The sequence below is a fragment of the Macrosteles quadrilineatus genome, unplaced genomic scaffold (genome assembly GCF_028750875.1).
Source record: "Macrosteles quadrilineatus isolate MER2022 unplaced genomic scaffold, UCM_ALF_1.0 Scaffold_5__1_contigs__length_97177068, whole genome shotgun sequence".
Classification (NCBI taxonomy): domain Eukaryota; kingdom Metazoa; phylum Arthropoda; class Insecta; order Hemiptera; family Cicadellidae; genus Macrosteles; species Macrosteles quadrilineatus.
The window spans coordinates 5,065,837-5,087,644 of record NW_026542598.1 but is presented as its reverse complement, the minus strand read 5'-3'; the positions used below and the strand labels follow the sequence as shown (position 1 = coordinate 5,087,644).

The 21,808-nt window shown below is 31.6% G+C and overlaps 1 protein-coding gene across 1 annotated transcript in view; it reads left to right on the top strand.

Moving 5' to 3' along the window:
• The window catches only part of LOC128995917 (potassium channel subfamily T member 2-like), a 298,476-nt gene that overhangs the window by 197,460 nt on the left and 79,208 nt on the right, over positions 1-21,808 (top strand). Inside the window, exons 3-5 of the mRNA XM_054420965.1 lie at positions 8,978-9,057; positions 10,135-10,234; positions 13,553-13,751. Of these exons, the coding sequence (XP_054276940.1) occupies positions 8,978-9,057; positions 10,135-10,234; positions 13,553-13,751 (379 nt within the window). The remainder of the gene's footprint in view (positions 1-8,977; positions 9,058-10,134; positions 10,235-13,552; positions 13,752-21,808) is intronic.

Below are 21,808 nucleotides of genomic sequence, written 5' to 3'. Positions count from 1 at the left end.
CGGATTGCCGAATAATAATACAAAGGTTTATATGCCTGTTATTAGCAATCCATTCAATTGCAGTAGCAACTAGTTCCAGATCCTATTTGGGTCCATCATCAGGCGGTACAAGGACTTCCTTTCTTCGTATGAAGAGCGTCACATTTAACAGATAAATAAATAAACATTTACACGATACGATACGAACAAGGGAAAAACGTTTATAGTAACTGATCAGTTATAACAGATGACGCTAACCCGGCGGTGTTTAAGTCCAGGTCCTTGTACCACCTGATGATGGATTCAAATCAAATCAAATCAAATCAAAATCAAATCAAAGCTTTATTTTCCAATAGACATTACAAATGCATGTGGAATGGTCAATGAAGGTATCCAAAACTAGTTGCAACTGCAATTGAATGGATTGCCTAATAGCAGGTATTCAAATCTTTTTAATAACCCTAAAATTTGGTAAAATTAAAATCTACGACTGTTCATCATATACAATAAAGCAGATGGAGGCAAAGTTATAAACACACACATTATTTAAATTTCCTCACACTAATGTCTACACTTACACAGCTTCGCGTCTTCTGAACCTAGTGTAGAATCCCTCAAGAGTTGTAGGTTAATGGCAACTTACATCTGACACTTAGCTCTAATGTCAAGATATAACATTGTGCCTTGAGGGAGACGTCAGCTTGTTGTAGTGTAGACATTCTCGTATCTTTTGTTTTGTTACGATTTGAACACTGGTTTTTATTTATTATTTTATACACATGCTGGTCGTGTTTTAATGTTTTAAGAGAAACTATCCTATCTTTAATTTTTTAAATCTTAAAAATAGTTTCTTAATTAATTTAAAATACTTTGTAGTATTAGGCAAACGTATTTTGTTTATTACAGAATCATATTTCAAGTTAAGTTGTTAATTCAATGCAAAAATAAATCTTTAAAAACAAGTTGACCGTACTAAACTTTAAATCCTTCCTGCTTTCAAAATCATATATTGAAAACCCCAAAATAGACTCACACCCTAATAATAAATCGGTTTAAGGTATTTTCCATACTTTGATTTAAGTTTTAAAATCATACATACTATTATCCCACACCCATTTTAATTTTTACTCAATTTAAGAGTTAGGGATTTTTTCAACCAACCGCAGTCTTTATGCTTATTAGCCACTTTTATCACAGGAATTAGTTATTTATCATACAATTTATCTTCAATACTCACTAAGAATTCTGATAGACATTATTAATACTGTAATACAAAATGACTTGATATCATATCCGTATAGGAAGAGCCATACTAGATACAACATTATACAGTTATTTGCCAAATAAATTAAAGTCATCCAAACTGATTTCCTTGGGCAAATAAATGCTTAGTGACATATAAAATGCTCGAAGAAGCTTTTCCCCGTTTTTCAACCACGCTACGTTATCTTGAAAACCACATCATCCCTAATTCATACAGACGTGAGCAGTGGCCCGTGCTCTAAGTGTATTATGGTAATGAGTTTTATTTTGTTATTAAAACCCATGCCGCAAGGTTCGTGTTACATCAGGTTCACTGATTAATTTTTGACGGATTGGATACTTAGTCACGTTATCTTTTGTATAATTAGACACAGTAGAAAATAGACCTACGTGACGTATTGGTTACGTCATTGTGTGACTTATATTACTTCCTTGTGATTATTTTTAAATTTGAAAGTGAGAATGATTGATGTTTTAGATATTAGTTATTGTGTGGAAGCTTTTATGTAATGTGACTACATTCTGAAAAGTTATTACTAAATAGTTTCTTGAGTGGACCACTGATACTTTAAGCACAAATTACACGATTAATTGTCCATTTTGTATTTTTTTTTTAGTTACTTATCTGCATCTCAATAAGAGGACAGTTCGTTCTTGTGCTAATGTTTGTGTATTGGTTGATCTACTAAAATATCCAAAGAAACATTTTCGGTTAATTTAAGTAATGCTGTAATTGATATTGACAGTATTACGTTCACAGTTATCACATTTCCATCCTTTTTACTAAATTATACATAAGTATAAGTAAGTGTAGAAACCATCATTTTTTTATCAGATCTACAACAATAGGCCTCACATTCACATAGTAAATTGTAAAGATTCTACATTACGTTACCTATAAATTACTTTGTATATACAAAGTCAGTATTTCTTATATTACTATGTACTTCTAGTGACTGTAACATTTGAAGACATGTTTCAAACACACTAGTATAAGTTTTACCATAGTTTATTTCGACAATTCAATTCTTTCGCCTAAAAAATCCACAACTTACACTTTTATTTTACACATATAAGAAAGACGACACCTAGTCTACATATATGTAACGACGACGCCTAATCAAATAAATTACTAAAACATTCTTTAAAATGTTTTTCCAATGAAAGTTATCATAAAGTACTTACAACCACTTGTTGTTTTAGCGAATTTCCCTATAGGGAAGTAGCTATTACCGTAGGTCTCATGGTAAGACTTAGGCCCGGGACCGATTTACTTTTTCATTTTAATGTCCCCAGAGGCCAAAAACACCATTCGTTCAAATTTTTATATATGTATATATATATATATATATATATATATATAGGTATATATATAGATTTATATATATATATATATGTGTCCGTGAACACGATAACTTGAGTAATTTTTATCCGATTTTGATGAAATTTGGTTTGAAGGTGTAAGGCGGGATAAACTTGAATGAGTTCGCGATCCAGCATGATCGGACCATGGGAACAGGGTTTTATGGGGGGTTTTATGGGGTAAAAATTGGTTTTTCTCACTTTTTACCCTCAAAACACAAAATTTCCCAATTTTTCTCTAAACCTTCTTAAAGAGCTTAAAAAAACAAACAATTCAGTATATCAAAGGGTTTTTGTACGGTTATTGGTTACGGAGAAAACTAAAAAAATGGTAAATTTAAAATTCCCATGTTATTCTTATGGAGAATATTGTAAAATGTTGTAGTTTGCTTGTTTATGGATATATTTTGATCAAACTTGGCAAATTTATTTATTTTATAGTAAGCTATCAATATTTTACTAAAAACACACTACTTTATTAGTTTCCTTGTAGCAGCAAACCTAGGTACTCGTTAAACCTAATGTTATTTAAATAGATCAATTGAAAATCAATTCGGGAAATGGAAATTCGCTTAGACGGCAGGTTTGCTGCGGCGGGGGTATTTTAAATCAATTCTGAAAAATGTTGCTAATTTGCCTGGATTTGTAGTTTACAATGGGCTGTGGAGGGACCCAGGTGATGGTTTTGACTTAAGCTAGGGACAACCAAAGCTCTATATTGTTGTGAAATTAGTGAATGCCGGTTGCATTTCTGTTTAACTTTTCATTGCATATAGTGGCATCTTTGTAATAGTTAATGTTTTGTAATGTTTTTGTAATGGCTATTAGGCTATGCAAATTTTTCACTTGAGTTTATGCTAACATAATTAAGGTATAATAAGTTTTCGAAATGGTTTATATTGATGGAATGAATCATTTACTGCATTTTATAATGAGTCCTATCTTTTTTATCTACTCCTCTTTTCTTTTCCCACAAAAAAGAAGTGTTACACGGTAGAATACTTATTTCAAACAAGATTACTACTTTTCTTTTATGGTAATATCTCTATAGTTCACTTACTTTCTTAAATACAAATGAATGACACCATTCCATCTATATTTTACTTGATTCATTACTCTATCCTAGAAATGTACACTATTTTTGGTAGGCCTTCAAAATGGATAATTTGTTTTATGTAGCAACGAATGATTCTGAGACTAGTAACTTATCAACTTAAAAACACAATAATGTATAACTACTCCACGTACAATAATGAAAATGTGGTTAGTAATAGAATCTTCTCTCCACCTGAAGAATATTTTAAGCTTGATGGACAGGTCCATTGTAAAATTCATATTTGGTTATTACAAACTAGACTATCCCCTTAGACTCTTGTGTAGGTTATCCCTGGGGCTATTCCCTTCTTCAAATTGTTAGTACTTTATCTTTGATATTACTTATCACTTCTCAATATTAAGTTATGAACGACATTTAACAGTTCTATATTTTCAAATTATCATTTTCCACGGCTGGTCAACACTAAACCATTGAGATAGTATTGATCATAGTTACTGTCTTGAATAAAATATTTTATTCAGCTGGTCCATATAGATGGGATGTATATTTCAGCATCCATCAATCCTTAATTTTTTATTTAAATGTATACAAGATTTTGTGTTTTCCAAAGTTTTAGTAAATGTATAAATATGTTGAATAGTGATTCATGACGTGCTTTATATTATCCGTTTTATCTTCGGCAATTACTCTGGTTATAATCATATAAGTTGATGATGTAGTGGTGTAGTTAACCAAGAAGTAGTTTCCTTTATATTTTTACATGTTCTTAGAAGTCCATTAACGACGGTAACTGAACACATATTAATTGCCCTAGAATGAGCGGATGCTTGGAAACTTAGTCCAGTGACTTGAGATACAGTCTCGTCTTATATTATTTACAGACCTCAGCAGGAATTAAAAACATTACACAATGTTGAATTCTTTGTCAAAATTGTTTTTTTTATTTTTATAAGGAATGGATTGCTAACCAAAACACTGAAATGTATTTAGTACATTGTCTAAATAGTACTAACCAACAACGAACTTGTGTAACATCTAATAGGGTTATTTTGTGAACAACTTTATTAAAATAGCACTCAAAATATTTTAATCGAAATAACAATTATTTTTCTAATCAAAACTTTGAATTTATTAGTTCTGGTACATAACATTAATTTATTGTGTTATCATTTGAAACTTATTATATTGAATCAAACTAATTTATTAAACAGTTAAATAGAATTTTAAATAAACAATTATTAATTCCAAGTCTAATGTTGTATTAAATCATTAAAAAACTGAACATAGCTTCTCCATTTCAACTTACCGTTAGTCATATGCTTCTAATGAACGTAATAATATGTCTGAGTGTAAAGCCGAATTTTAAAGCTATATAAAAATAAACCATTTTACCATTTTATTGTGTATAGGCCTACTAAAAACTCTTTAAAATCATTGGCGTCTCATGAGTATTGGGGTGAGTGAAACAATATGTTTTGTTTTCAGTCTACGATGTTTGTAAATTATATTTGAAGTTGAAGATGTTTTTGAAACAAATCTAAACGTAGAATAATTAGATAAACAGTAGCGTTGCATTATATAAACTTATCTCCGTGGAGCGTAGAATGGAGGAATAACTAATTGAAGACCACTTTAAACCTCCTGAAGCTGCAAATCTCAAGCTCTGCTTGAGGGTAAATATAAATTAAGACAAACAGTTTATATATATATATATATTTTAAACACCCCAATTATTTACATGTTCATTCTACAGAACTGTTCTTACACAGATGATAACTTACTTCTCTTCAGTTAATTTCCCTGGTGTAGTGCACGTTGTAAGAACTAGGATCCGGGATCAACCTACTTCTACGTTTGAAAGTTCCAAGCTGCAAAAACACTTTCAAACTCATAAGAGCAAAAATATTTTTGCCAACATGATTTTATACAATTTTTCATATTATTATTAGATTTTGTGTAATATACTTTTGCAAACATCATGTTTTTATTGTAAGTCCCTTCTTAAAACAAATACAGAGTTCAGATATTTCTTTAAGCACAAATCAAAGATCTCATTTAGCACTTAGCACATTTCGTGTAGTAAAATAATGTCTTTATTACGCTGTTTGGAAATCGTGCTCTATAAAACCACATGTTACCGTCATAAAGTAAACGAAACTCCCTGTTGTATTGGTGTTATAAACTGATTATTTCCAAGTATAATTATTTTTAAATCATTAAAAAACTGTACATGGCTTGACCATTTTAACTTATCGTTATTCTATATGCTCTTAATAAACGTAATAATAATAAGCGTAAATCAAAATTTCAAAAACTATATAAAAATAACAACTTTTAATGTGTAAGTAATGAAAACTCTTTAAATTCATTGGTGTCAATGGGTATTGGGAAGAGTGAAAAAGAAATTTTCAGTCTAAGATTTTTGTATATTATATTTGAAGTTCAAGATGTTTTTGAAACAAATCAAAACGTAGAATAATTAGATAAACAGTAGGAACAAAATATGCTATTGTTATATGATGCATTAGATAAATCTTCCCTATGCTAAGTAACTTTCATTCAAGGTATGAACAAAAAGATCAAATAAAAATGTATACCTACAGTAACCAAGTTTTCCAATTCGTATAAGTTACTTGTGCTTCTTATACGTATGAGGTGACGACAAGAAGATTCAGCATAACCTAAAACTAATAAAATCCGTTTATAAACAAAAATGTGGTATCAGTTTTTATTTTTTTTCCTAAGTTTTCCCTTTGTTAAATTTTCCTTCACAATATAAGTCGAACTAGGCACCGGTGCGGCTGCTGTATTTCTGAGATGAGCTTACCCGACAGACAGCTGAGTCATAAAATTTGCCCTTATCCAGGTTTGTTTCGTCTTTTGACATATTCAAACCCCTTTCTTTATTTAAACCTAGTTTAAAATACACAAAATACGCCAAATAACAATGTTAATAATATATTAACACTTATACTATTGACTATAAGCGACTGATCATTCGCCTATTGGGTGTGATGATGGAGTGTTTAATCGAAATCGATCACCATTTACCATCTGTTATATGTATTTATCGTATTGTGAGTCAATAGATAAGTGTAAATATATTGTTGATAGTGTTATTTGGCGTATTTTTTGTACTTTCAGGTAATTTATGATGCTGATCAATAAGTTATACCCATTACATAGAAGTTATTCCCATCACAAAACTAGTCATCACCCGGACCCACATTAGACTCATTAAGATATATCTTAAGATGTATCTATTAAATTGATTACGCATATCTTCATCCAGCAATGTTTTGTGAATAATTCTTAGTTTTTTCAGTAAAACTATCTCGTATAAATATTGTTATGCATATAATGTGTAGTATTTGGCTAGCTTCTCAAACTTCGAAGTGCAGGGACGAGTTCGTTTCCTGGCATATCTACAAAAAAGGATCCACGTATATGAAACACTTTCCCTCAAAAGTGATTAGTATTATCTACAACCAAAACCGACAACAACAAATGATTTGATTAAACTTTTAAACCTTTGCCTTTAGGTACCTAATTGCTGTGTGTATTGATTTTTCCTTTTGAACGAGCAATTATTTTGAGATATTCATATATGCCTTCTTTTTACTTAGATAAGTACATTTGCGTTGTTACTCTTGGTTTTAGACGTGTTAATAAGTTTGTGGATTGTGGTGCTCAGGTGGTCTTGATTACTTGTTTTATTGAAACTCAATAACTCTTGGAACATTTCAGATGATCAGCTACGGTAAGGTATTTCTGGTCGTGACTGTTGAGTAAGTCATGAAGTAGAAGTATAGGTTGAATGATAGTGTAACTATGTAGGCTTTTAGCATTGGAGGAGATGGGAGGCAATTCTTAAAGTAAGCCTACAAAAGGCCTTTCCAGGTTTACAAAACCTGGAAATGTACCAGTTTATGACTATAAAATACAAGTTTTGTTGAGTTAACTAAGATGAACTATCGAATTGTTTGACCCAACAACATTGAACTTTTGAACTATCAACATGGGACATACCTATCATACCTAATTTAGAGTGATGATTATAGTTTGTGATAATCATCATTGTTTAGTTGAGTGATTTGTTGTATTCATCAACAGCTTTTCCTTTTAACTGATTTGATATTATATCTACTTTTTCATATTTTTTTATTACTGACTTGTAATCTGGTTAATATTATGTATTCAAGCCATAAAATAGCACATACACTCGATAAACCCCTTACATGAAATTAATTCCACATTAAATCATTATTTAATCATATTATCTTCTCAGTGTTCATTTATTTAGACTGTCGAGCAACTGTTGTTGTATACATGCACGTTATTTCGTCTACTGTTACAAAAGTGTAGCGAATTTGTAGGTTTGACACGCGCCGAGCTCCCCTATGACAGGTGGGTAAGGCTGGTAGTAAAATGTGGGCTTTACGTGAATATAAAACCCTTCTCTTGCAGCTTCAGTAATCCCTCCCCTGAACCCTGAAACTTATAACATATTTTAAGTGTTGCATTTACTTCCTTCCTCTACACAGGTTGGTAGTCTGAAAATTTTTCAATTCAAATTCAAAGTTAAACTCTCTAAATTTAGTACCTTAGGTTCTTGTTGATTTTTTCATATAGACACCAAGTTGAAGTGAATTTTATGTATGAAAACTATTTTTAAACATTTATTTTTTTGTATATTATTGTAAATTATGAATTAACCTTTATTAATAAAGTATAAATGCCTAGATAAAATTATTCTTATCAATATAAACTACAGTATGCATTATAGTTTTATATAAGTCCTGAATTTTTTTATCGTTGACCTCCTTTTCAAAACAATCAGTAGCTGGTCCGTCAATGAAAACCGAACTATTTTAGTATGACTCGTATTATTTCTACACATATTAAGCAAAAACCAAAACTACTGAAAGTTAATTTTAAATTTAAAGCTGTGGTATTTTGTTAGTGTCTTCGAATAACACACAAACAGCTACATTAATTTGGAATGTGTGTTCAGTTGTGTTTGTTTAAGCACATCGTAAAGAGAACTAGAGACGCCTAAATCGTATTCTCTTGTTTAGGGACCTCACCCCTGGAAGCTTGTGTATAAAATTCCTCTAGCTAACAAAGTACTTTACCTGCGTAAAATGTTCTCTTATGTTTGCAGATCAAGGTCATATTTGGCTGAGAAGTTGTCATGAAAACCTGTACAGAAAAATGTTGGTTAATTCTACAGAACCACTATCAATGTTTAAAAAGCCTCATTAGCATTAAAAATAGATAATTTCAGAAATAATCACAATTTTTCTTTTGTTTCAGAGTCCGAGTGGAGTACTACGTAAACGAAAACACCTTCAAAGAGCGGCTGCAACTGTACTTCATCAAAAACCAGCGATCAAGTAAGCAGTACAAACTATTTTAATTTATTTTAGTTACATTTCATATACATACTGTTTAAAGAAGGTGGGCAGTTAAAGACAGTAGACCACTTTGTGGTAACAGCGCTTCAACTTAGGTTGGACTTGTAAACGTCCGGGCTGATTCCTTTCCTCCGCCTCTGTTTTCTTTTCATTTACTCCCACTTAAGCATTTACTGCTTTTAAATCCCACTAACAGACTGAATCAGATTCAGATTTTCAAAATGTTAGATTTCTACGGATATTATTTGTTAACAGTTGGTAAGAGAGATAGTAGTGAACATAATTAATATTTTCATTATGTATGTTCTTGTTTTTTATGTAGAATAAAATAAACTAAAGTTAAGCTAACATCGGCTGATTTTAACCGTCTTCAGCATAAATGACTACTATAAAAACTTGTGGTTTATAAGTGTAGTTTGTAATATTTTTCTAGGTCCTGTTTCATTGTTTTTTTTTCCTATAAATAATTGCAAGTGTAGTTCAGCAAAATAAGGATACTCTTTACTGAACACTAAACTAACATTTTGTTTGAACAGACAGTAAATACTGCAGACTTAATAATGAAGAGACGTTGTGTTCCTTTACTTGATATCCAAACATCATTTAAGCATTTAATGTATTATTTTAATCCATGCATTACTTCATTATGTAAAAATATACTGTAAAATAAATTACCGTTCCTCATGTTGTAGGATTTAGCTTAACTATGCAACACTAATTATGTGCTTCAATCCTTTTGTCACTATATTATGTACCTACTAAAACAAAGTCTTTTGTTTAAATTCGTGTATTTTGTGGTTTTCTTAGGCCTATATGCAATACTCATCACAACCTAATAACTTAATTCCTGTGGCTCGTAATTTTAGCAATCATAGAGTCTCAACAAAACAGCACTATCGAAAACGGGTTCCTTGTAGCTTCTTTACCTCTCTCCAGCTATTCCCTTGATTCCTCCTCAATTTTGTTCTCCACATTTGCTTTAGCCTTCTTTTTCTGTGTCCTCAACTTTTTTGTGATTCTGGGGCTTACATGACTCATACTTTATTTATGTTCCAGGCCTTCGTATTCGCATTGCCAACCTCCTCTTCAAGCTCCTGACATGTGTCCTCTACATTTTCAGGGTTGTCATGGACGACGATCCGATTTATGCTGCCTGGTAAGAATTATAGTATATTTTTGAACTGAAAGAATAGACTGTCTTTGGGAGGGGCTAAATTCCAAATTTGTACGTAAGGCTATCTGTAATGTATACCATGGATGAGCGGACTGAATTTTATTTATAAAGACCACTGGGGTTGGGATTGCATGGCGATAAACCTTTAGTGGACAACTTCATCCAACGTGTTTGCGATCGACGTCCTGTAATAAGAGCGCTATAGGAGCTCATACAAAGTAAATGTTATTAATATATAGCTTAATTAATTGCATAGTGGCTTTATCTTTAACACTCGTATACTGTGTTGGATTTAAAAAAATACATATATTTGTTTTTTTTATTACTTGATAATGTTGACACTTAAAAATGTTTTAGTGCAGTACAGTTTTTGTGTTTATATATATACTCCTCAGTAGCATTTTTTTACTTTACTGTAGGGAACGGTTCAGACCCAGATCTTGTTTCTATGTAAGGTCTATATTTTAGCAAAATAGCACGATTAATGAATAATCCATTGACAATGACATCTGGTTCCAGTAACGACATCACTTGGAGTAGAAAACAGCGTCCTTCATATTTGAATCTAAAAACTAGTCAACTACACAAACAAGAATTTATTACAGATTTTTATGGTGTTTAAGGGCCACAATTAGTAAGAAATTAGGCTCAGAACTATTATTCTCAACAAGACGAAGAAGGTTTCACCCAGTACGTAGTCTAGAACTGAGATGTATTAAATGTTTAAGGAATGACGTTGAGTCGTATTGAGTATACCCCATTTTGCAATCTTTCACCATCAATGCTAAATGTATTATCTATGTTAAATTCCTTAACATGTGACTATTAAAAAAACATTATTTGAATCTACCAGATATTTTGTTGTTCTGGACAACCACACATTTAGTGAACATCTCATTTACAAATTCATAGTTTCAACATGAATACAACGCGCTGGAGATAATCAGCCCACAATGCAACACTTGCTCGCTAATTAAATGGCTTCTGCGATTGTCCTGCTCCAACATTCATTAGTACTGGATGACTGGGTATGAATGTATTATGAGGGATTCGTTCAAACCGAACAATGCTCATTTCATCGGAGTATATCAAAGGTAGAAATATAATGTATGAAAATAATTAGTTCCGTTGATGATTTTCTTTTACCAGAATTATTCGTTTAAATGATTCAATGTCATTGATTGACTACAATTATCTCACACCATTCTACGCTCATCTTTAACTCATATTTGAGTTCAAATACGCACCTAGGTTTGATAATTAACTAAACAATTCCAACACCGTTGCTTAAAAAAAGGTGTATCAAAAAAGTATTAGGCCATTTCCTACTTAGATCAAGGTTATTTTTATGTAACTATCTAAGAGCTATTTTTGTGTGAAATAATTACAAGTAATAAAGTGCAATTAAATAATTGAAACGTGTTATACAATATGGGTATTTGAACTTGAAGGGATGAATAAAAAGTATTATTTTATTGGCTATACCCATGCATTGAACGTTTATTATCAATGTCTTTTTCAACTTATTGACAGCCAAGGATTATCTAAAGAACATAAGTATTGTGGCAGATAGGCAGATAGACAATATGTGCATTATATTTTAAATGTAAGTTCATCAAGATCTTTCCCAGGCGTGTTAAAGAAGAACTTTCACTCAGAAAGATCTTTCTATATCAAGAAACATGCTTCTAATCGACCTTCATGTGTTTTTTTTTATTAACAATTAAAGACTACCCATTCACAAATATTACAATTATTTATGTTTGGCCCAGATCAGTGTAATGTACTGTAAATATAAAACCTTAATGAGAGAATCTCTTTGATGAAGGATGATATTAGATTACAAGGACAGAAGTTTGTATCAAAAGGAAAGGATAACACTAAGTGTGACTTCATGTTGCGTTTCAGTTATAATATTTCATGTTTTAATAATAAAGATTATTCCAAAACGTAATGAATTTTTTATCATTTTGTAAATAAACTCGTAGAAATAATTTCGTGCTGTAAAGAGTCGCTTTATTTTCTACTGAAGAAATAGTTTTGTACTCTTAAGATGTATATTTTACGATCGAAACCTTTTCATTGTTTTTTTTTTTTTTTTTTTTTTTTTTTTTTGTTGCTTTTTGCCGTGTTTTGCTGTACTGGGTACAAACTCTTACTATTGCATCAAAGCTAGATCTTTTGAAGTAGCAATCTTCCATCACCTCTTCGAAAACATGTACATTTTAATAAATATAATTAATAAACATTTATTCGGAAAGTGTGCCTCATTCAATACTATATGCGAGGAAACCCCAAATAAGTTTAAAATCTGTAACCGCGATGTAAGATCGTTTGCGTACAACATTTACAAGAAGTACTTTACGTCTTTAGAGGAAAGTCAACGACACTGTAAATGATAATGCGACGACATTTCATAAAGTATCTTCCCTGGGGACATAACACTGTCACATATAAGATGAACTTTTAGAGCTTATTTTATCTACGTCTTGTATATTGTCAAGAAAAATGTTTGTATTCTCGTTTTTAGATGTAAATGTCGTTCATTATGGGTGAAATTAATACTTTACTTTCATTGCGAGTTGGGTAGGATACCTTTGGAATGGATCGTATGTTACTTTTCCTTATTGGTATATCTAGTGAACTACAAATGCACACACTCATTTACCCCTCATTACACTCATTTATGGGCCTCTTTTCAGGATGGATATGCATTTCTTGGGGTAGGGAGATATATCAGTAAACTCAAAGCCTTAGCTATTTGTTATTATTAATCAATTGTTTTGTTATCGACTATGATGGTGTAAAAAGCTTATAGGAAATAGAACGATTGCATACTCTATGAAAAATCATTCAACCATGTTAGCTTTTGAAAACCTGGCTAAAACTGTTGGAAGAGAAATATAAAAAATATCCAAGCCCAAACACAATGCAGCTTAACAAGTCCCCAATTTAAAAAGGTTTCATTCTACCGAATACGTATTTTATACATGCTAAGTAATTTCTTTCCAAATAGTTTATATCCGGTGACTTTTGTAGATAGTTTATTTATAATATACGGAAAATTAAAAATCAACATCGATATAGTGATTTGGGTAACTAGTGGGCGAAGTGGCACTTTGCTGCACACGAGAGAAATGTTTACGCACGAGCCATAGGTGAGTGTGGAAAGTATCTGGAGTGCAGCAAATGCAGTTTTCACTCGTGTTACATTATTTTGTATATTAAATAATTTTACTGTGTTATATCCCACATTAACTTGGGTCTTCACCTCCTCTGATCGCCTCGGTGGTGTTCCAGCTACGGGTGCACGCCCTCCAACAAGTCAGAGTTCCTGGTCTCCTACAACCTGACAGAGGAGGCTTTCCAGGAGAATCCCATCATCAACTGGGACGCCATCCTGTGGGTGAAACGGCCCGTGGTCCTCTGGGTCATCCAGGTGATCCTGGCAGGAATCAGCCTCACGGAGGCACTGCTCCTGGCCTACCTGGGGTACAAGGTCAGTGATAAACATATGATTAGCCTCTGTTTAAAAAATATCGTAAAAAGTAAGAATTAAAATAAATCATTGATAAAAGAGACTTCCTTACCACCGTCTGGAAGAGTTTTCATCTAAATACGTTGATGGCTAGTTGTTAAGCTTCATACATAAAAATGTACAATTTTGCATGAAACACAACACGAACATAATACTTAACGGAAAAAGGCAGCACAATCGTACCAATCGGGCCTGGCTGCAATAGTAGCCATTAGTGAAAACATTTTGTTGCGTTATTAACGAGTGCTGTGTTAAAGTGAATTATTTACCTATACTGATATTTTACCGATGTTAATCAGTTTTGGCAATGTGATGCTTACCATGAAACTAGTCAGTAACGTTTCTTCGGCGAACGTGTATAGCCTGTACGTATAAGTAATATGGGGATGTCGAGGGACCTTATTTTGTCATAGAGGAGGCTAGGGCTGTAAAATGGATTATTATGTGATGAAAAATCACTTGTATAATCACTATCAGCTATACCTTATGTCGAACTTATGGAATGAAGCCTCTGTAAGGAATATTTTGACATTAGTTTTTTATCAAGTTTTATTTAAGGGTGATCTATTCCCAAATTATCCATGTTACATCTTGGGGCCAAGGAGAAAATGTTATGCACTCGCAAAAATCCTCCGGCTTTTATAAAATCTTGATGAAACTTGAAACTCTACATCAATTTGAAAGTGGTCGAGAACCAGTCATAAGCAATCACTGAGCGGGGTCAGATATATCTGACCTATTAGGTCTTTTATATCCTTATTAGGTGGCTCTATACTGAAAATCTGTTTTTACTTTACCATTTCATACTATTTTAATATTTCAAAGATTCATGACAATTGATGTATAGCCATTACTTAGACTGTTGATAGAATTATTTTTAACAGGAAAAAAAAATAGCGTGTGGCCTTTCTATGCCCAACTTGCATAATAATATGAATTACATCGAAATAAATAGTATAGATCACCTGTGTTATCCTTATAGAAACTAAATTAATCACTTTTGATTGGCTCTTTATGGATTTATTGGTGTATATCATCCATTAACCTTATTGCGATTGAATTGATCACTATAGATTTCTTGCTTGTGGTATAAAATATTTATATATTTATAAAATTAGGCAAATTTCTTTTATCTCAGGATTAAAATCCTTTATAAAATCATACTATTTTATTTACTCTACACAACATATCAAAGAATCGTTGAGTAAATGTTAGTCTGAACGTGGATCCAGGTGCAAACTATAGGCGATGAACTTCTTAGAAAGTTTATTAAAATTAAACTCTATGTTCAGTTATTCTGAGTATTTTCTACGTTGATGCTATCACATGAATATTTAATGCATAGTATAATAATCTGAGGTGTTTGTAATAGTAAATTAAAATGAAGAGTCGTCCTAGACTACAAGACACGAAAAGGCACTTCTCTTAACACTGCATGCCTTTACCTAACCAAACAAGTTTCATTTATACATTTATAGTTTAGAATCACTAACTTATATTTAGCTTATAAATATGTATGTACTGTATTCAAGTTGTATATCAACCCCAGGAAACATAGAGCCAGTTTACTAATAAACTTAATCGCAAAATAGGTTCATGGTTCTGTTTCTTATTTAAAGTTTTCTTGAGCTTCTACTAAACTATAACTTTATTTCCATGTCTATATGAGTTCGTTACAATCTTTCAAAATTCTATAGTGGTGGAAATAATTAATTTCGGTTTTATTTTTCAATCATTATTTTTTTGTGATTGAGTTCTTGTACCTAGGAACAATGAGATCCGTCTTACTTTGAGCTTGGATCATAGGACACATTTAATTTGACACTGAATCTATTTTATTTTGTATTAGAAATGTATGGTAAAAATTAGAGTGGGGGTGATCGTTAACACCTCCTTAAAATCATATATTTGGTTTCTTTAAAAGAAGATTTACATTTTTAACCAAAGCATTCACAAATAAGTTTATCTCGTTGCCAACTAACCTATTTAGCATATAATCTACTAAACACATCAAACGCTACAGTATTTAAATGATCCTGTATAAATCGACTGTTTTAAGTTTTAAGGATGAATTAATCTTTTTTACTTTGTATAAAATAAGATGAGTTATACTCTTGTGTTGTTAGTTTGGAGTCAGTGCCACTGTGTCAAGCTGTAAATAAAAAATCATATCCTTCCAGCTGAACAGACGTAAGTGGTACCTTCAGTGTCTCTCTTTTCATTATTCTTTAAATGTTAATAATTTATTAGAAGACTAGAGGGGGAAATGCATAGCTATCTATGGGATTATATATTTACAAATTGTGAAATTAAAAATTAAAATATCACAACCATCGTCAACATTTTATTTTAAAAGTGGTGTCACTGTAAACGATCAGCTTTTAATTTAATTTAGAAATTATCATATTATCAACTTTCTTTTCTACACTTACCTATGTAGAATCTTTAGGTTTATCAAGCAATTCAACCATGTTGAATGGCATGGTTGGCTTTTATGTTGAAAGCCATATGAAAAGGTGTATTTTGCACAGCAGATAGTATAGAACACTGTGTAAAGATGGCAAAAATGTGTGTTTGAATGGAGTGTAAACAGCAAACCTCAAAGTTGTCTGAAGAAGATAAATGATCGCCAATTTATCGGTCTTTACCCTCGTTTAGGAAAAGGAAAGTTTGACATACACTCCGAAGTTATGTGTTCGTTACTAGCTTATGTTAGTTCTTGTTTATTAATATGAATTTTTAAAAATAGTCTCTTTTGAAAATTTACTTGAAATATTACTGATCCGATAATATCAATTTAAAAATAGTAGTTTTTTTTTTATTTTTTGACGGTGGTGATTTATTTTTATTTTTTAAGTTTTTTTTTAACTGTCCAAACCCAGGTCTTTTTACTATCTAATGTGAATAATTTGTTTGGTAGCATCATTAATTTAATTATTTCCGGTCTTCTAAAAAGATTTTGACAGTGATAAATAAATTGAAAGAGACACTGGAGAGATGTACCACTTACATCTATAAAATAGCTGGAAGGATGTGATTTTTTATTAACAGCTCGACAGAGTGGCACTGTCTAAACTGACGACACGAGAATACAACTTGCCCTATTTTCTTCACCTGCGCAATTTGTTTTTTTTTCGGTTTCTACAGTATCATATGAATAACATCCTACGTCTTTAGGTGTATATTATTAATAGGTTACTTGGCCACGAGCTCAGCTTTTTGTTAATGGTTTGCTTAAAAATTATCATTGGCTTATAATAGACTGAATGCGTAAAAATTGGATCTGGGCCCAAAAATAGGACCGATTGGAACAGAACTGCGAGCACTATATCCACTCGGCTACCCAGTATCAGTGAATCTACAAAATATAATCAAATAAAAATTAAAGATATTAATATGTTATAAAACATTACTTTTAAATATTATTTAAATATTATTTTAGCCACCTGTTTGTTAAAGAATGAAAACAGAATAAAATTTACGTATTTATTAAAAATTATCATTTTAAATCTTCAACTTTTTCTTCTCATTTGGTGTTTAAAAATGAAAATAGCAACAAAATATCAATATTCAAGTAGGAGTATTTATTTATACTGTGACATTGTAAACTTACACAGAAATACACGGGTATATTATAAAGAGCTTATTTTAAAACTACAAACAATTCAGCGTATTTTAGGGTGAAATCCACTAAATCTTTGATTAGTTTGTATGCTCATAATTAATTATAAATTCCTGTGTACTGTATATACTCCCACAAGGGCCGGGCTAGTCTGGGGGCTTCAGGACAGGATTACTATCTCAGTGGCCAGAGATTAAACCATGTCAATTAATAGTAGCTTTAGGCTGCACAGATAATGCCTTCACCTAGGCATTATAGGTCTTTCTAAAATTAAGATTGACCTATCTGAGATACTAAAATATTAGGTAATCCAGAAATGAAAACTGTACTGCAATTTATATGAAAACTCCTTATGTTAAACAACCCCCTGGGTGGGGTTTAAGGAAGCCTCTGTTCATCTGATGATTTAAAAATTATTATTCTCAGAAAATCTGACTTCCATGAAACTTGCTTCAGACTCCTCCATCAATAGTCTACTTAATCGTTAGATTATAGCGACCTACCCTATCTCAACCATTACTGATGAGCTAGCCATCATGCAAATGCTGATGTTCATCCTAATGGGAGCTCTCTCCATGAAGATGTTTTGATTATCATTCAAAACTGCACCGATTGACCAATAAAAACCAATAAAAATTCCAAATGTTTATTTCTTTCATAAAATATTATTTTACCAAGTCCGTTTTAAGTAGCAAATGTAAGTATTGTCCTTACAATTAGTTCTACAAAATCAGGTATTTCTTATCTCGAGTTTTGGGGAAATATTAAATTTACGTTCATTATATATTAATTTAATGTAATTTAAATGGGGAATTAATCTGATGTGTTTACTTAAACATTTTTGTGAAAATCCAACGAGGGAATGAGACGAATTAAAGAATTAAATTCGCTTAGTCTGCAGGTATGCTACGGCGTAAGTATTTTTAATTTGTATTCATAAAAGTTTGGTGGCTTTTAACCTCTACTATTTGCCCATCCATATGGCTTATGCTGGAGCATAATCAAGAAAAGCAGAGGGTGAAATAGCACGTTGCAAGAATTTACTGGTGCAACATGTTATGTGGTGGAACCGACATGTAAACCGATAACATTGCTGCCTTGGAAAAGCAGACAGTTTCGTTATTGACAGCCAAAAACTCATCACTCAAGTTTACATAATCCCATAATGTAAAACATAAACAACAAATTTTTCCCTCATAATTCATCGCAAGAGAGTTAATTATATAATCATTTACGCGCAAAAGCAAAACCATTAATGTAAGGCAAAATGCTAGTTTAAATCACTGAATCACTGAAAAATCACTGGATGTTGATTTTGACTTGGTTCATAACCACAACATTGGTCTATTGGTCAAATGTTTGATCATCGATCACATTGAGCTTGTTTTTACTTAGTTTGAACATGTTTAAAACATTATCACACTTTGTCTACCAACTCTATTCAATTCAATTCAATTCAATTCAATCCAAACAATTCAATTCAATTCAATTCAATTCAATTCTCTATAAGTTTCAAAGGTTTATTGCGGACATTTTCCATCACGATTGTAAAAAACAATAAACAACGTTTTGGGATCTGGAATCTGATCCCGTCTGAATCGTGATGAAAATTTCCGCAATAACACTTTGAACAACATTAACTCGCCATCACCAACAATGAACTCCAAACAAAGAATTCTATAAGCTCGTTACCAAAATCGACTACAAATACTTCAGAATGTATTGATAACATCACGCCTTCGGTACAAATTACTGTGTTGAAGGCTAAGGTGGTTGTTCTGTTTTGTTGTGACAACCTGCAATCTTGTCCTCAATTGTCCTTGAGGCGTTTATGACAGGGAAGGATAATTGTCCTCAAGGATACGGACACTTGACCTTTGCTGTAACTGTGTCGTCACAGACTATGGCGTCATTAAGAATATGACGTCACATTGAGCTTACTTTAGGTGGTTTTTGTTGGGTTTCATTGCTGTTTGTACTATGTTGTTGGTAATACATTGTGAAAATTTGCTTTCTGGATTAATTTATTCGAATGTACATCAACTTTTTTAAATGTATTAAATACCAAATTTTTATTAAAAATAATACAACAAATTTTCTAAGATTCAAACAGCGAAATTAGAAAATAAAAACATAATATAATATGTTAATCTTATAAAAAGGTATTATTAAATCTATATAACTAAGGGGGTTTTAGAAAAGTCTACTTTTAAACATATTATGATGGTGTCATTTCACGATTCTGCATGAGTCCCCCTTATAATTAATTAAACAAATATTTTGTTCGTTAAACTGCTTTTATACATGTTAAGGCCAACATTGATAGTAAATATTTTGTTAGTTATAAACTTTTTTTAATACAGTTTAATGAAATCGTTTATGATGTTTTCAATATTGAAATTGAATTTTAATTTTAATAGCACATAAAGATTGGATGTTGAGTAAAATTAATACAAATTTATTCTTAGCTGACCTCAAAGAAATAAGTAAATGGCATATTCTTCTCGTTTCCTCTAAATATTTAATACTTTTGCATTGCTTGAAAAAAATAAACCTTACTTGAATTATTGAAGCCGAAAATTTTGCACGGTTGAAACAAACGTAAAGAGATTTAGCGGGGAAAACGCGAAACTCAGTGGTAACTTAATAACCAACTGGAATCAAATTTACGTTGTGTTTTATCTCATAGCTTCTTCATAACAGTTTCTTAACCTTTTTTTACTAAATCTGTACAAAAATACAAAAAATTACATATTTACGTGTGGCTGCCCGAAATAATAACCCACCTACCTCAAAATACGTGCAAACGTGTAAGTGAAATGGCCGAATGATATTGAATTGAAAATCAAGCAAAAACCAAGAAATTGGTATACAAAATATAGACTGTACTTTGAGTGGTCTGAAATTGAAATAATTTTTTGAAAAAAACTCAGGACCACGTTGTTTTTTTCTGACGGATAAACTCGAAAAAAACACATCGATAACAAGGTAAATAAATAAATTGTAATCAAACGGTTTTAAAATGGGTTAAATGGCATATAACAAATGACAATAAAATTACTCATACTTGAAATACAGCAATAATTTGACGGAACTAACCTTAGGGTTGGCTTCAGCCATTTGATCCATTATAATTCTATACTGTCAATCGGTATATTTAGTCCATGGTTCAAGTTTAAAAACATATATTTAATTTATATTTCTATTTATTCATGGTATAGCCAATATTTCGCCTCGTCTAGCTTACAAAACTTGCAGGTGAGGACCTATTAATGTCGATACAAAGTTGGAGTTTATCTTTTTTTATGTGCAAATTTACTTGTTATTTCTAAGTAAATGGGATAGGCTCCTATCTAAAACAGATAACAGAGGAAAATTGTCCTCTTATTCTAAGTGTTAATATTAGTCTTATACAGGGTGTATACAAACTTCCTGGAAAGATTTTGGGGATTTATTCTATAGGTCAAATCAATACAAAACGTTATATAAATATGCGGGTCTTAATCGCCAGATCTTTTGTCTGTATGCCTGTGGTGTTTCATCCATTCATCCATAACTTGTGAACCATTCAAACGGTTGATTTTAAACATAGTACATGGAAATGACAAATTAAGACGCCTACAAAATTAAAATATTAAATTATAGTTCTAAATTAAAACTAACAACTAAGTTGTTTTATTCAGTAAAACAGTGCATGGCCCACGTCCGACGTGGAACATTTCAACAATGGAAGTCAAATAAACCTTATAGTTTAAATACACAGTCTTCCGAAGATTAAAATAACCAAGTTGTTTAAACCCCGATTATAGGCTAATAGTTTAATAGTTGGATTCATCATAGGATTTTCTAAAAACAAGTACTTTTATGACTTATTTGTTCTAAGGCACTCATAAACAAAATATTTTGGTTAGTTTGTATGCAGCCAGTATTTTTTTTTTTTACTAAATAATATTGATAGTCAAAGATATTACATAGAGTTATAAAAAGTAAATTTACCTCTTCCATCTATTCCTCTCTCTTCCTCTTTCTCCCTCCCCTTTTATTTTTCTCTCTCTCTCTGTCTCTCTCCTCCAATTAACGTCGAGTCTGTGACGTAAGCTCGGTTCCATGTCTTATTAAATCACAACATAAGTGTTTCAGTCCCTTGAGAACACTCTACTCCGCTCTTGGTATTCATGTCTAACATTTTACATTATCATGATGGTTGGGTACATATTTATATTATTATTTGTTCAAATGTAATTGAAAATAAATACCCTACGAATAAATTTCAATGCGATCAAAGTGAAACTCACATGTATGTGTACATTGCCATAAATAAAAATACCCAGCCGCTGAAAACCTGCAGACTAAGCAAATTCCATTAACATGGCTGGAATTCCAGTAAATTATTCCC